At 41.7% G+C, this 14,891-nt stretch overlaps 1 protein-coding gene across 5 annotated transcripts in view; it reads right to left on the bottom strand.

The window, feature by feature from the left end:
- The window catches only part of SPIDR (scaffold protein involved in DNA repair), a 252,547-nt gene that overhangs the window by 81,325 nt on the left and 156,331 nt on the right, over positions 1 to 14,891 (bottom strand). For all 5 annotated transcript variants that reach the window (XM_084802285.1, XM_084802287.1, XM_084802288.1 and 2 more), the window contains 2 exons: positions 14,154 to 14,343; positions 12,058 to 12,308 (listed from right to left, as the gene is read on the bottom strand). In XM_084802285.1, coding sequence (XP_084658411.1) covers positions 12,058 to 12,308; positions 14,154 to 14,343 — 441 coding nt within the window. The remainder of the gene's footprint in view (positions 1 to 12,057; positions 12,309 to 14,153; positions 14,344 to 14,891) is intronic.

Genomic DNA, 14,891 nt, shown 5'->3' with positions numbered 1-14,891 from the left:
TTTTGAAAGTATCTCATGGGATATGCTCCAAAATGGGGAAAGTGAAAGGTTACCAAAACTACAAGCTTTATACTTAAAAAAAAAAAATCAATACCAACAAACACTCTCCCAATAAGAATAGCTAAATAAAAAATATTAAGAATGCCAGATGCTCTTAAAGATGAAGGCAACAAGGTTTAGTTTAATGTTGCTGGTAGGACTATAAAATCGGATGGCCAACTATTTTATATAAAACTATAAAATGAAGTATTACTCATCAGGTGTAAAATCCAGCACTGTCCTTGTTGGTATTTATCCAGAGAATCCAAATTTGTATTACACAAATGTTCATAACACCACAATCTGGAGTCAGCCGAGAAATCCTTCTGCATGTGCACAGACTATCACTAGGCCCAGCCATCTGATGGAGAAATACATTTGATGAAGAAAAGCTAGAAGCTATGTATGCATTCATGCAGCATCTCATTAACATCTTTGAATGAGAAACAAGGAGCGTATTAATGGGCTGGAGATGGAAAATTTCTTCTGTTTGGTATTTCGCCGTGGTGGTATAACCACGAGCACATATATGTGACAAAGTGCACAGAACTAACTCCCATCTCCAAAGAGTGCAAGTAAAACTTTTACAAATAAGAAGAGAACCCACGGCTGCTGGCATGGTTCAGTAAGTAAAAGTGCCTGCCACACAGACCTGACTACTCAAGTGTGGTCCCAGAATCTATTGTATCCAAGGAGAGAATAGACTCCTAATAGTTGTTTACTGGTTTTCATGCATGTGCTCTGGTGTTCTTTGCCTGTCTCTCTCACACACTTACAGTAAATTCAATTCAATTAAAAAATGAACAACAACAACAACAACAAAGTCAACCCCTTCCCTGACACCAAGGGCATTAAAAACTTTACCGAACACAATTATAGCATTTACTATTAAAAGTCATTGTAGGCTCTATGTTGGAAAATAATATCACTACTGTTTTCACCACAAACATCTCCCAAAACAACCCAAGAATAAACATCTTTTTGGTTAGTATATTCTCACCACCATTTTGAGCAGACAGAAGCTGCACACTGGTAGTACTGACTTTCAACCAGGTGTTCTAGCTGAAAAAAGTTTTCTGGGTCATACCTCTCAGAAGCCATGTGAGCAACTTAGGCTGAGGTTAGGCAGGACAAGGACACACAATCTGAGATGGGACACAGCAGATTCAGTGCAGTGGCTGCAGTCCTAGGTTTGGTTTAAATGGGCCACTGACAAGTATGAACAGGAGTTCTGTAATTTAAAGACCTGACTAAAAGGACCTCCTCTTTACTTCCTCTGTATTATGCCATATTGATATACGCTGTTTCGTCTTTATATCTTTCCTCTTCATTTCCATGTTAGTCTTAAAAAGATAGGAAAAAGGCTGGAGTTGAAGGTCCAGGTTAGGAGTGTGTGTTACCTTCTCAGAATTCTACTCCTAGCACCCAAACCCAACAGTCCATTAGTGCCCCTAAGCACTATGGGAAATCTGATACTGTCTTCCCATTACTATGAGCACACACGCGCACGCACGCGCGCGCACACACACACACACACACACACACACTTTTCCTGCATCCACAGCAGGAAAGAAGGCTTTAAGCTGAGATAACTTTCTGCTCATTTTCAAGGCCGATTCCCTCATGAGGAGAAACTGAAATCTTTCCTAGTTGCCCAGATAGGCAAAGGAAGTGAGAGCTAACAACAAAAACACTCATTTACTGCCTTACAACATCTGAAGCTAAGATAACTGACTTTTGTCTCAAAATGCTTTTTAGTCATCAAGAAATAACATGCTAATAGCAACGATAGTTTACTTAATTTCTGGTCATACATGCCTATTTTGACAGCTAGGTTCTTTCTAGTTAAAAGCTGACAGATATTTTACTGCTCATGAAGCAAACAAAATATTAGTTGCATTGAAAAATTACCCATAGTAATGTCTCCCACTAGAGTGAGTGACTGTGGCCTTGGGAACTGAATCTACAGCCTACTTAGATGTTTTAGTTTTTCCGCCAAGTTCCTTCCCTCCTTCTGAATGAATAGTCAATCATGTTGAACAAAAGAGAATGTTCGCTGGCATCCTGTGGACAGCGTGCTTCATGGTTCCAACTTAAAGGAAATCCCACATACAAACTAATCATATGGGGAGGAGACTCAGAACACACTGGCCACTTCTGCAAATCTTGAAATTATTTAGCTCTGATAACCTGAGGTTAATCCTGGGAATCCACATGGTGGAACAAGATAAGCAACTCCTCTAAGCTGTCCTCTGACCCTCACACAGCCACCTGGCACACGCACACCTCATCCCAAAAAATAACTAATAAAAGCAGAACTATATATGTACTATAACTGCTGAAGGATCAGATTGTCAGCTCTGGGGTCGCATTATTTTATGCACAACCTGAGCCATGAACACAAACAGAACACAAGTGAAATGCTGAATAATGCTGCTTTTATTTTGAGTTCTGCCAGACCTAGCTCCTGCCTGAGTGCCATGTGTTAGCCCTCAAATTGTAGGAAGCCAAACTTCACCATTTGTTTGAAAGAGATGAGATGAATCAATAGGGTAAATCACTATAGGATCCATCATGATTATAACAAATATTTTTCATGTTATATAATAAAAATTTTGCAAGAAAGTATTTCCTGGCCTCACCTCCATTTCTCTAAAAATAGTCAAATCCAGAAGGCTTAACTCATATGTTCCATTTGGGTGCTGGGAGGGGGGATGTGTGTACAGACTTCTCTTTCACATCTGTGACTCCTGCAAAAATATCTGGCAGTACATTCAGTTCTGTGTTTAAAACTCACAGGGCCAATTCTAAAATAATGTTATAAATGCTCATGGTTATCACCGCCTAACTAATCTAAAATGGTAGGTGCTTCAGCTTCCTCAGAGCCTTGCAGAGAAATGGCTGCATTCTAGATGCCGCTCTGCTGAGAAGGCCATAGTCTGTCATGAAATTCAAATCTGAATTCTGTTATACCTGATACCTGTGTAGCTTTAAAATATCTTTCATGTATTAAATCCACAACAATCAGGAGATAAGATTTCTGAGGACTGTAAAGACAAGGTTCTTATTTCCATAATGTGGATCTCCCTTAAGACTTAAGGGCAGAGAGGATACATAGCTTTACTTAAACCAAACTTAGAAAGCTTTGGACAGTTGCAGATACTGCCTTAGCTTTGTTAGCACACCCAGGACAGGATAGAACACTTTCACATCGTAACAACCCCCACTGCCTATGGGACCTTTGGGACTGGTCATAAATGTGGGTGCAGCTCAGCCTCTTCACCACTGACTCCTCCCTCTGGACCCCTTTCCCTTGGAGTGCCTAGGTTGCTGGCTCCCTTTCTCTTCTCCTTCTTCCCAAGGATGCAGGACTTGCACTTTCTGAATCAGGAAGCAGATGTGATGTACAGATCCTGAGGACAAGGAGCAGGAAAGGACCCGTCACAAAGGCATGCTCAGAAAGGTAGGGCTGCAGGCTGTGTTACTTGTTGAGTAGGAAGTTCATTTCTTCTTCTCTGCATCTAGAACATATTCTGAGTGTGGCAGCCACAATGGGTGATGGGTAACTAAGAGAAGCTACTGTCTGGTGGACAGCTGATAATTAACACTCAAGCAAATTGAAGTCGCAGGAGTACTGCATATGGTTGTTTTACTACAAAGCAGTGTGTGATGTGAGAACCTTGAGTCTGAGAGCAATAAGCAACTCAGTGTTACCTGCTTGTGTCAGGATTCGAGCCCATACTTACACCTTCCATCACTGTGTTGATGTACAATGTGTGAGGTTAGATCTGTACCAACAACAAAAGTTGAAAATTCCCTTTCCTTTTTCTAGTACAAAGAAAAATCTAGACATCAAGACATCTCTCTAGTATACAGACCAGAAGCTCGCAAACCATCTTTGTAGGTAAACTTCTATTGGCTCACAGCAGTGGCCATCTATTTGTGTGTTATGTCTATGGCCGCATTAGATGAATGCTGGCTATAGAGAAAATGGCATGGTTTGCCAAGTCGAAGTACTGTGTTTGCCCATGTTATATATGAAAAACAAAAATCAAGACCTAGTATAGTCCAGCCAACTCATCTTTCTACCTCATTAACTTAGAACTACCTTTGTGGGGTGATGATGGTAATAGCCAAGGACTCACTTCCACCCTAACATAGGAATTACTAAATTCTTTATACTGTTCATGAATGGGAATGAAACATCAGAAGAGTAAAAAATTCCCTCACATGGCTGAACTGAACCGGCTGCATCTTTTTAACTGAATTAGAAATCATTGGTAAGTTATTCTCTATGCCCCAAATAATGACCCCATCTGATTTAAAACATTGAAAAGAGAAAAAAAAAAATCCTTGGGAGCCAGGATCTAGCTCTGCTTGAATGCATCATCCAAGGATGAGTAGCTCAGCAGGAAGAGATCTATGTTTTAGTCTTCTGCTTGTTTTTGTGGTATGGAGTGGAAAAGCATGCAGGGAGTATGAACTGGGACATTCACAATCACATCACATGACCGCACAAGTGACTTTATGTAAACAGCACTAGTGGTATCATGAGTAATAAACCTGTTTCCGTCAGAAGCTCTTTATCATGCGTAAGAGACCTGCACACTAATAGGCAGTCCTGGCTCCTGTTAACCAGCTACAGCTGGCTCATTGTTATAAAAAGAACTAATGAAAACACAAATGCTAACTTCTCAACTTCTCCCACGTCAAGGCTGTACTAAGACAGCCCCTTCCAACTGTTCTCAGTGAATGAACTGGCTGGGTCTGGTTCCCTGAAGTTGTTTACTGAACAGTATGTGCAAGGAATTTGCCAAGCACTAGTGGTTGGGGGTGGAGTTTCACATGTTCTACTAATACACATTGCTTTTTTCCCCCCCCTGGAAGATCTCGGGTTTAGTTCTGCAACAAATAGGAGACAGAACAATTTCAAAGGCAAAGGGAGAGTACCCTCAGCAATCTGTTTTCCTCCCCCACTTTTCCACCCCCTTGTTCCCTTCTTTTCTCCTTCCTTCTTTCCTTCCTTTCTTTCTTCTTTCCTTTCTTTCTTTCTTTCCTTCTTTCGAGAAAGTCTCATGTGGCCTGAGCTGGAACTTGCTGTAGAGCACAGGATGATCTTGAACTTTTGCTCTTTTTGTCTCCACCTCCTGAGTGCTGGGATTACAGACCCAGTGCTCGCTTTTCATATGTATATTTGTGCGTACACACGAACACATACAATATGTATGTGACTCTCCAGGACTCACCTTGTATTTTAAGATGGAGTCTCTAAGGCATGGGACTTTGCTGAGCAGGCTAGACTGGCTGACTAAGGAATCCCAGGGGTGTTCTTGTCTTCATCTCCCCACAGTGTTGGTAATATAGGGGCACCTCATGATGCCAGGAGTCTGTGAGGGTGCTGGGAATGGATCTCATGTGCTCATGCTTGTACAACACTAACAACTGAGCTAGCTCCCAGCTCGGGTGCTTTGCCTGAATGTACGTCTGAGCATCGTGGGTGCGCATGGTGCCACAGAGGCCAGGGAGAACATCAGATCCCAGAGAACTGGAGTTACAGACAACTGAGAGAAGCAGTGTTCATGGAAACTGAACCTGGGTCCTTTGGAAGAGCAGCAAGGAGTCTTTACCTTCAAGTCATCTCTGCAGCCCAGGTTGGCCTCAAATTTGTGACTGTCCTGCTTTAGTCTGCAGAGTGCTGGGATTACAGACATGTGCCACAGATGGGGAGAGTCATCCCTTAAGCTTACTTTCAGCATCATTAAGTCAGAGTTAGGGCAATGCCTTCGCACAGTCTAAACTTTGTATGTTGTTGCTTTGAGATAGGCACTAGCTACGTAGCCCAGGCTGGCCTTGACCTTTTGATCTTCTCAAGAGTTAGAATTGAAAACTATGCCAACCATGTCTGACTCTAAATTCTTAAAGCAAACAGTTTCTTGTTGGTTTATCTTCTAAGAGAAAGCATCTGATAAACAGATATTCACTATCCTTACATCGTAACAGAAGTACAGATTTCTAACACTGAATTGGACTATGGAGGTTTTCTACTAATTCTTCATATAATTAGTGGACTGTTGTGTGCTATGAGGATGCCCTACCCTGATATGTGCCACAAAGTTTGTTGATAGAAAAAAATGTAAGCTTTTTTATTTCATCTTATACTAGATGGTCGAGATTAAAATGAAGAGAACATATGGATATCACGGAGTTTAATCTGACTTTACCTCTTAAAATGCTTGAAATATCAACGTAAAATTTAGGGAGGTCCACTGGCATTTTGTATAGGTGATAAGTGTTATTTAATGAGCTGTATGGATTTTTTCCCTTGACACTGAGGGGCCCATGCTCAAAGCCTGGGCTTTGACTTGCAGTGCAGGTCTGACTTGAGAGTCACCTCTCCCCACATGACTCTAACCCCGATTCCATCCTTTGCTTCAACTTTCCAGCAGGGACCCTGTTTTCCCATTTACACCCATCTTATGCACACACCTAGAGGGTTGGGGGGGGCACAGCACTGAGAGAAGGACAGTGGTTAGTAGCAGTCTCTCTTTGCCTCAGTCTGGCTTATTCTTTAAACCAGTCCTCTGAAGGCCTCTGTGATAGTCTGAATAAAAATGGCTCTCATAGGCCCATAGGGAGTGGCACTACTAGGAGGACTAGCCTTGTTGGGTGAAGTGTGCCTCACTCTCTTCTCGTGCTGTGGATCCTGTGGGTGCAGATGGAGACCTCTTCTCCAGCACCATGCCTGTCAGCATGCTGCCATACTTCCTGCTATGGCCACAATAGACTAAACCTCTCAACTGCAAGCCAGCCCCAATTAAATATTTCCCTTTATAAGAGATGCTACAGTCATGGTGTCTCTTCACAGTAATAAAACCCTACGACAGCCTCCCTCCCCCTCTCTCAGGCAGGAGGCACAGCAGCTAAATGAATGTCCCACTGGAAATGGTAAATTTCTGACTTTAAGACAAATTGTTTTACACCCTCTCCCAGGTCTTCCTAGAAACAGTTTTCAAGTTATGCATTGTCATTTGTAGACCCCACTTTCCCCATTATTCACTAAAATCACTATCAAATATCAAATTTTCTTTGAAGAAGCCTCTTGCTTTCTGCATAATTTCATTTCTGGTGCTAAAACAGCTTGTGACACACACAGCCAAGAGAAGAGCAGAATGAATGCCCTGCAGCCTCCTCTTCAGTTCACAGGGCCCAGCCCCAGGGCAGCGTGCTGCTGCGGACAGGCCAGCCTGGCCTAGACAGTGCTCCAGCCGCCTTTCCTTAGCTGGCTCTATACTGTGTCAAGGTGACAGTTAAAAGGGACCATCATACTTTTCCTTCCTTATAGTGTCCAATGGGCAGAGTGTATACCTCCTCCTTGCACTCACATCTTTCCTGTCTTACCTGTAAAACATTCCTTTCCTCATACCTACTATTGTCAATACTCTGGAAGATAAACCTTAAAGCCTTCTCCAATGCAATCTCAATTGCCAATGCCCCTCTTTGATGGGTCCAGGGGACACTGGGATGGGACACAGAATTCAACATTTGCTTTATCTCTTGGCCCACCGAGCTGATGGCTCAGGCAGCTGATCACGACAGACAATTGAAAGAAGACAGGGGGTTGGAAGCCCAGGATTCCTTCTCTAGCACCTTGAGGCTGGCTGTACTGTGGCTAAGGAGGAAAACTTAAACTGACCACCTTTGTCCTGCAGCCAGGGCAGCAAAAGTGGTTTCTAGCAAAAAACCACAAGGGGTTGTGAAAAAGGCTCTTTGACCTGAGATTAGCTCCTGTGCAAGAGCAGGCCTCTGTGGAGGGCTCTGCAGCCTAAAGTCAACTTCGGCCTATTTATCTAAGAAGGCTGATGGCAATACCCTGTGACTAATAATTCATATGTGAATCTACAGGGAAATACATAGGAGAGAGAGAGAAAATAGATCGCTCACATTTATTTTACAATGACACTGAAATTTCAGAGATAAAACATGACCTCACTGGGCATTCACTGTAGATCTGAAAACACTGTATGTTTGTCAAGTTAATAGAGGCCTTACCATTCACCAGACTGTAACCCAAACAGAACTGAGAAGCACGAACCCAAGAGGTGCATACACATAGAAAAGGCCCAGCCCTTTCCTTACTGAGATGGCCATACCAGCACTGGGAAGATAGAGCCAACTAAGTAAGAACACCAACTTTAAAACAGACCTTAAAAGCTTATGTAGCACTCCTCCACGGTCTGCTTCACTTCCTGCCTTGAGTTCCTTCACTGCCTGACTTCCCTTCATGATAGACTGTAACTTATGAGCTGAAATAAACCCTTTCATCCATACTTTGCTTTTGGTCATGGTCTTTATCACAGAAATAAAAACCAAACAAGGGCAGGGAGGTATGAAATTGGGATGGGGACTGAATATGGCCATAATACATATGTATTAAATTATCAGAGAATTAAAAAATGACAATATAATTTAACAATAAGTAAAACATTCAAGTAGACAGACATGAAAGGAAGACAGAACAGCAGGCAACGGTAGATGGCTCAATGAGTGGCTAAGAGCATTTGCTGCTCTTTTCAAGGTCATCTTGGGCTACACAGTGAGTTCAAGGTCATCCTGGGCTACACAGTGAGTTCAAGGGCAGCCTGGACTACAGAGGATCCTGTTCTCTGTGCCCCTCCCCTCACACACACAACACACACATTCTCTCTCTCCCTCCCTCCCTCTCTCTCTCTCTCTCTCTCTCTCTCTCTCTCTTCTTCTACTACTACTACAACTGCTACTATTACTACTACTATCATTACTATAATAAGTCATATTGCTAAATATATCTCTAAGACAAGTATATTAATTAATTTATAATTATATGTATGTGAAAATACATATCCATATACAGCATATGCATAAGATTAGCATATTACTAACTAGTAAAGTACAATTCCCTTTCTATATGAGTAAGATTCATAAACCGCATTATCTTTTTAAAAATTTTTTTATTAATTTATTCTTGTTACATCTCAATGGTTATCCCATCCCTTGTATCCTTCCATTCTTCCCTCCTTCCCATTTTCCCCTTATTCCCCTCCCCTATGACTGTTCCTGAGGGGGATTACCTCCCCCTGTATATGCTCATAGGGTATCAAGTCTCTTCTTGGTAGCCTGCTATCCTTCCTCTGAGTGCCACCAGGCCTCCCCATCCAGGGGACGTGGTCAAATATGGGGCACCAGAGTATGTGAGAAAGTCATACCCCACTCTCCACTCAACTGTGGAGAATGTTCTGTCCATTGGCAAACCGCATTATCTTATGATCACAACAAACAAATCTAGAAAATACAGATGATTAGAACTTTATATACCCAATGCAACAGTGGCCCTGTTCTCAAATCCAAGGCCAAATACTCAAAAGTTCATTTTCCTATATAGTCCAACCAAGTATCACAGGGTGAGGCCATTCTCTTGCTACCTAAAACAGCATTAATCAGGATACAGGTTGTTCCACCTCGATACTGGGGGACTTTATATTCCACTCCATTTTTCATTGTGTCCTGTGTGCAGCCATCAGAAAGAACTTCATCCATGCAAAGGGAATTACGTTCTTTAGTCTCAGTGTGTACAACTACACATGAGTAGCACATAAACTTTCAACTTAATTTCTGTTGCTTTGAGGGCTATTCAAAAGCACCAGAAAAATAACATTAAAAAAAAATCATGAAGAGCTCCAAGGAACTCTTCAGTCAACGAACAAAACAAAACAACAACAACAAAACAAAATAAAACACATAACCAGGAAGTGCCTAAATCTAAAGACATCCTTTCCATGGCTCCTTTGAGAAAAGTACTTTGGATCTTGGCGATGCCTTTGCTGATAGAGCTGCCTACCAGAGCAACCTTCAGTCACAGGAGGCTACTTAAAATACTTATTGGGCTGGTGATATGGCTTAGCAGGCAAAGTTATTGTCAAGTCTGAGCTCAATCCTCAGGACCAAGCTGATGGTGACAGAGAACTGACACTCGCAAGCTGTCCTCTGCCTTCCATACACATGCAGTAGACACACATTCACAACATGAATAGATAAAGTAATAAAAATTAAATTCTAGTTTCTTAGTTACACTAGCCACGTTTCTAGTAATAACTAATGAACTGGATATGAAGACACACAATACTCATATCATCAAAAGACATTCTATTAGCATCACTAACTGTTTCTTTTTTTTTCTTTTTTCTTTTCTCCTTTATTAATTTATTCTTGTTACATCTCAATGGTTATCCCATCCCTTGTATCCTCCCATTCTTCCCTCCCTCCCATTTCCCCCTTATTCTCCTCCCCTATGACTGTGACTGAGGGGGATTACCTCCCCCTGTATATGTTCATAGGGTATCAAGTCTCTTCTTGGTAACCTGCTGTCCTTCCTCTGAGTGCCACCAGGTCTCCGCCTCCAGGGGACATGGTCAAAGGTGAGGCACCAGAGTATGTGAGAAAGTCATATCCCACTCTCCACTCTACTGTGGAGAGTGTTCTGTCCATTGTCTAGATCTGGGTAGGGGTTTAAGGTTTACCGCTTGTACTGTCATTGGCTGGTGCCTTAGTTTGAACGGGACCCCTGTGCCCAAATCTGCCTATCATAATGTTCTACTTGTAATGCTTCTAGGACCCTCTGGATCCTTCTACTTTGCCATTCTCCCATGATTCTCTCATCTATAGTCCCACTAGAATGTCCTCCCCTCTGTCTCAGTTTCCTGGTAAGTGAAGGCTTTCGTGGGACATGCCCCTTGGGCTAGTATGCAGATATAAGTGAGTATATACCATTTGAGTCTTTCTGCTTCTGGCTTAACTCACTCATTATGATCATTTCTAGCTCAATCCATTTATCCACAAATTTCGGGAATTCCTTGTTTTTAATAGCTGAATAGTATTCCATAGTGTAAATGTACCACAGTTTCTTTATCCATTCTTCTATTGAGAGATACTTAGGCTGTTTCCATGTTCTGGCTATTATGAATAAGGCTGCTATGAACATGGTTGAGCAAATTTTCTTGCTGTGTGCTGGAGTATCTTCTGGGTATATTCCAAGGAGTGGAATAGCTGGGTCTTGAGGAAGCCCTATTCCCATTTTTCTGAGATAGCACCAGATAGATTTAGCATCACTCAGTGTTTCAAACAGCAGTCTCTCAAAGGCACAGACTGTCAAAGTGCCACTCAGGTTTTTAAGAATTGATACTGTACTGGTTAATTCAGGTATAATAACCTCATGTCACTGCTTTTCCACAATCCTAAAATATTTCTTAAATTTGTATTACTTTCTATAGTAATGAGCCATTTAAAACAAAAGTAAATACAACAATTTCAGGTAGGGCAGTTCCTGATGGCAGCTTGGTTGACATACCATGGTTTTTGTTTTGTTTGTTTTTTAAATCTATTCACCAGTCTATGAACATTTTTAGTAATTGAAATGAAGTAAAACCCAAGCACCTGGGTATACGTGTTAGGGATTTTTTTAAAACTGATTTTAAAATTCGAAGACCCAATTTTAATCTGGATCTTTTGAGGTGGGAAGATATACATTTAATCTGAGCCACATCTTCTGCCAGCAGCTTACAAAAAGAACACGTAAGAAGCTTTTGCTATCTGCATGCTTGGCCTCACTCTTGCTGGCAAGGTCATTTCTTCAGAGACATTACAGCCTATTCTTCAGGGTCCCAGCATATACTGAAGACCAATGAAACATCCAGCCCCATGGACCACTAGATTATTGAACTTTCCATTGTTAGACAGCCACTGTTTGAGTAGCTGGATCACAGCGTGCACACCACTCTAATAAGTCCCATATTCATTCAGTCAGTTCTGTTCCTCTAGAGAACACTGACTAATACACATATATTCCAAATTTTCATATAAGAAAAAGATATACAAAACAGCTTCTGTATGCAGTTAACACCACCTAGAAATTCTTCTGAGCAGATGTTCCTTACTTAGGAACCCTCTGTTTTGGTCCCTCTTCCCATGCCTGTGTTGGCTACTCACCATGCTCCAGATGAATCTGCGTGCCCCACCACGGGCCGTTGCTGGCTCCGGGCACCATCTCTGCTGAGAAGTGAGTAAGCCCTCTGCACTACTACTCGCACACTGATGTCAGACCATGGGCCAGCTCGTTGGCTTTCCACAATGTCCAGAAGAGAATCCCTTAGGGGAGCTCCTGCTGCAAGATGATGCTCTGCGTTGTCATGCCCATGGGTCCAGCCAGTGCCAGCAGTGGCTGAGCCACCACATACCGTCTGTCCAAGACATGCAAAAGGAGCATTGAGTTTGGCTTAAAGTGTCATGTTGTTCAAAAACTAGTGGCATCATCAGGTAACTGCCAAAGCACTAGCAGAGCACTCAAGGGGCAGACGACATGTAGCACTGGGTAAGGGCAACACACGGACTTTCTCCTGCTCACAGTACCAAGGAGACAGTCCTGCTATCCATTACCTCAGGGGATAGTTTCTCTTTTTGGTTTCTCCAGAAAGAATCAATATAGTTTAATTAAAATGAGTCATTTTATTAGGAGCTTGGATGTAAAATCTGCTAATTTATACCCTTTGCATACTCATGTATTATCCCAGCAATTATATAATAGTATCAATGATCACAAACCAGTGAGACTTCTGAAAAATTTATCTTTAAGAATCTGTTCTTAGCTGGGCGTGGTAGCACACACCTTTAATCCCAGCACAAGGGAGGCAAAGGCAGGCGGGTTGCTGTGAGTTCGAGGCCAGCCTGGTCTACAAAGCGAGTCTTGGACAGCCAAGGCTACACAGAGAAACCTTGTCTCGAAAAACCAAAAAAAAAAAAAAAAAAGAGTCTGTTCTTTACATAATAATACTTATCCTCACAATGACCCTAAAGATTCTTAGAGCCAAAACTGAGGTGCAGAGAAAGTGCCTAATGTGGCCTAGCATGAAGTTGCTGAGGCAGGGTGTGAAACAATGCACATGGATCCAACATTCTGTTTTATTTTTCTTTTGTGTCAGTGGTACCTGTGTGCATGCATGCAGGCACCTTCGGAGGGCAGAAGAGAGCATTAGATACCTTGTAACTACAGTCAGTTCTGAGCCACCCATGCAGGTGCTGGGAACTGAACTTGGGAACTCTGGATTAGCAATAAGAACAGTCTTAACGCTGAGCCCTCTCTGCAGCCCCCTGAAAATCTGTATTCTTCATCACTGTGCTACACGGTTACTGTTATCTACCAAAGCATATGTCAATAGTTTTACAGAAATTGTTTAAAAGTGTACTTTTACAAGTTTAAAATTTAAATTTAATGAGCCCCAGGCCCATGTGTGTGCTTGTGCATATTACATGGCAAGTGTGTGGAGGCCATAGGGGAGCTTTCATGCCCTCCCCAAATCATCCCCTCCAGATACTCTTTTGATAGTCAAAAGGAGATGTTCACTGTATGACTCGAAGGAAGGTGAAAGTTTACCTACTTTCTTATTCTTCCTATCCTGGTATATTTTCATTTCATGTTCTGCTCTGTGGGGACTCTAGTCATCCACAGGACTGGAGGCCAGTGTACTGGAAACAGGTTCCCAGAGCTGAGAGTCTTCCCACACATGTATCCTGCCCTCTGTCAGGGAATTACAGTGAAATTCTGAACTCATTTTGGGATAGCTCAGAGGCCCCACCCAAACTGCACTAAATCAATCTCTATCATATAACCTCAAGCATAATTATAAAGCGCTAGTGCAAAGGGTATAGACATAATGTTTCCATTTCCTGAGGAAAAGTAAAATTCAATAAATAAAGGCTTAAAACTCAGTTTCAAAATGAAAATAGAGAAAATACTTTTTGATTCCTGACTGTGCTAATTGTAACCCAATGGAACTGAAAGTACTGTCATGTTTTAATAAATTGAACTAAAGAAAAAACTGCACAATGGAAGGATGCGAAATCGAAATGAGACTATGACTAAATGCTACTTGAGTTTTCATATCTTTTGACATAATGATGACAGCAACATGCTTTAACATACACAGTTGGGAACAGAAGATGAATATACTCCCTTATTCATAGGTCCTTTCAAATACAGATATCAATATTATTACAAGGGTAAAAATCATGAACCAATGAGAATTTACCTCACTGCTGGATGAACTGTTTGTTATGTCCTTAATTCTAAACATCTGGGCCAAAGTTATATTTCTTCTTGGAAGAGATGTGTCCTGACTACATACTTCTTCGTGCACTGTTTCTATTGGATTAGCCTTCTGACAAAAATAAGTATTCAGAATAAAAGAGCAACTTCCATTTGGGATAAAAAGGTTTTGCCTGAAAAAGAAAAAGAAATTTATCAGTTTATTTGCAACTTGGGTTTTCCTCATATTTTTGGTAAACAAGGAATGCTGTGGTTAAAATCAAGACAGTGCACTAAATTATAGCATTCTTAACAATGAACGGCTAACACCAGACCAGAGCATGGGATGACACCTGCCCAGGATACTGAATAAATAAGACCATATCAGTCTTGGAAGAGAGAGCCAGCCCTAACAACTGACAGCTAGGACCATGCCAGACAGCAGACTCCACAGCCCATAGCAAGTAAGTATGACTCAATGACAGAATTTTACTTTCCCAGGGAATGCCTTATGCTAGGAATGAAGGTCATTTAAGTCCATAGGCTTGGCCCTCTCAGGGAGATCCATGTGCTCCTCTCAGGAAGAAATTCAGATAAAAAGAATGAGCAAAGACTATGAATATCAAAGGAGCACTCAAGCAATGAATTGGATATTATTTACAAATAAAATCCTTATGTATTTAAGCAGCTCTCATTGTTCAAAGACTATATTATTGAAGGATGAAGAACTTGGACCCGTGAT

Source organism: Acomys minous (genome assembly GCF_964271855.1).
Source record: "Acomys minous genome assembly, chromosome: 11".
NCBI classification, from domain to species: domain Eukaryota; kingdom Metazoa; phylum Chordata; class Mammalia; order Rodentia; family Muridae; genus Acomys; species Acomys minous.
This window is presented reverse-complemented; position numbering and strand designations above follow the sequence as displayed.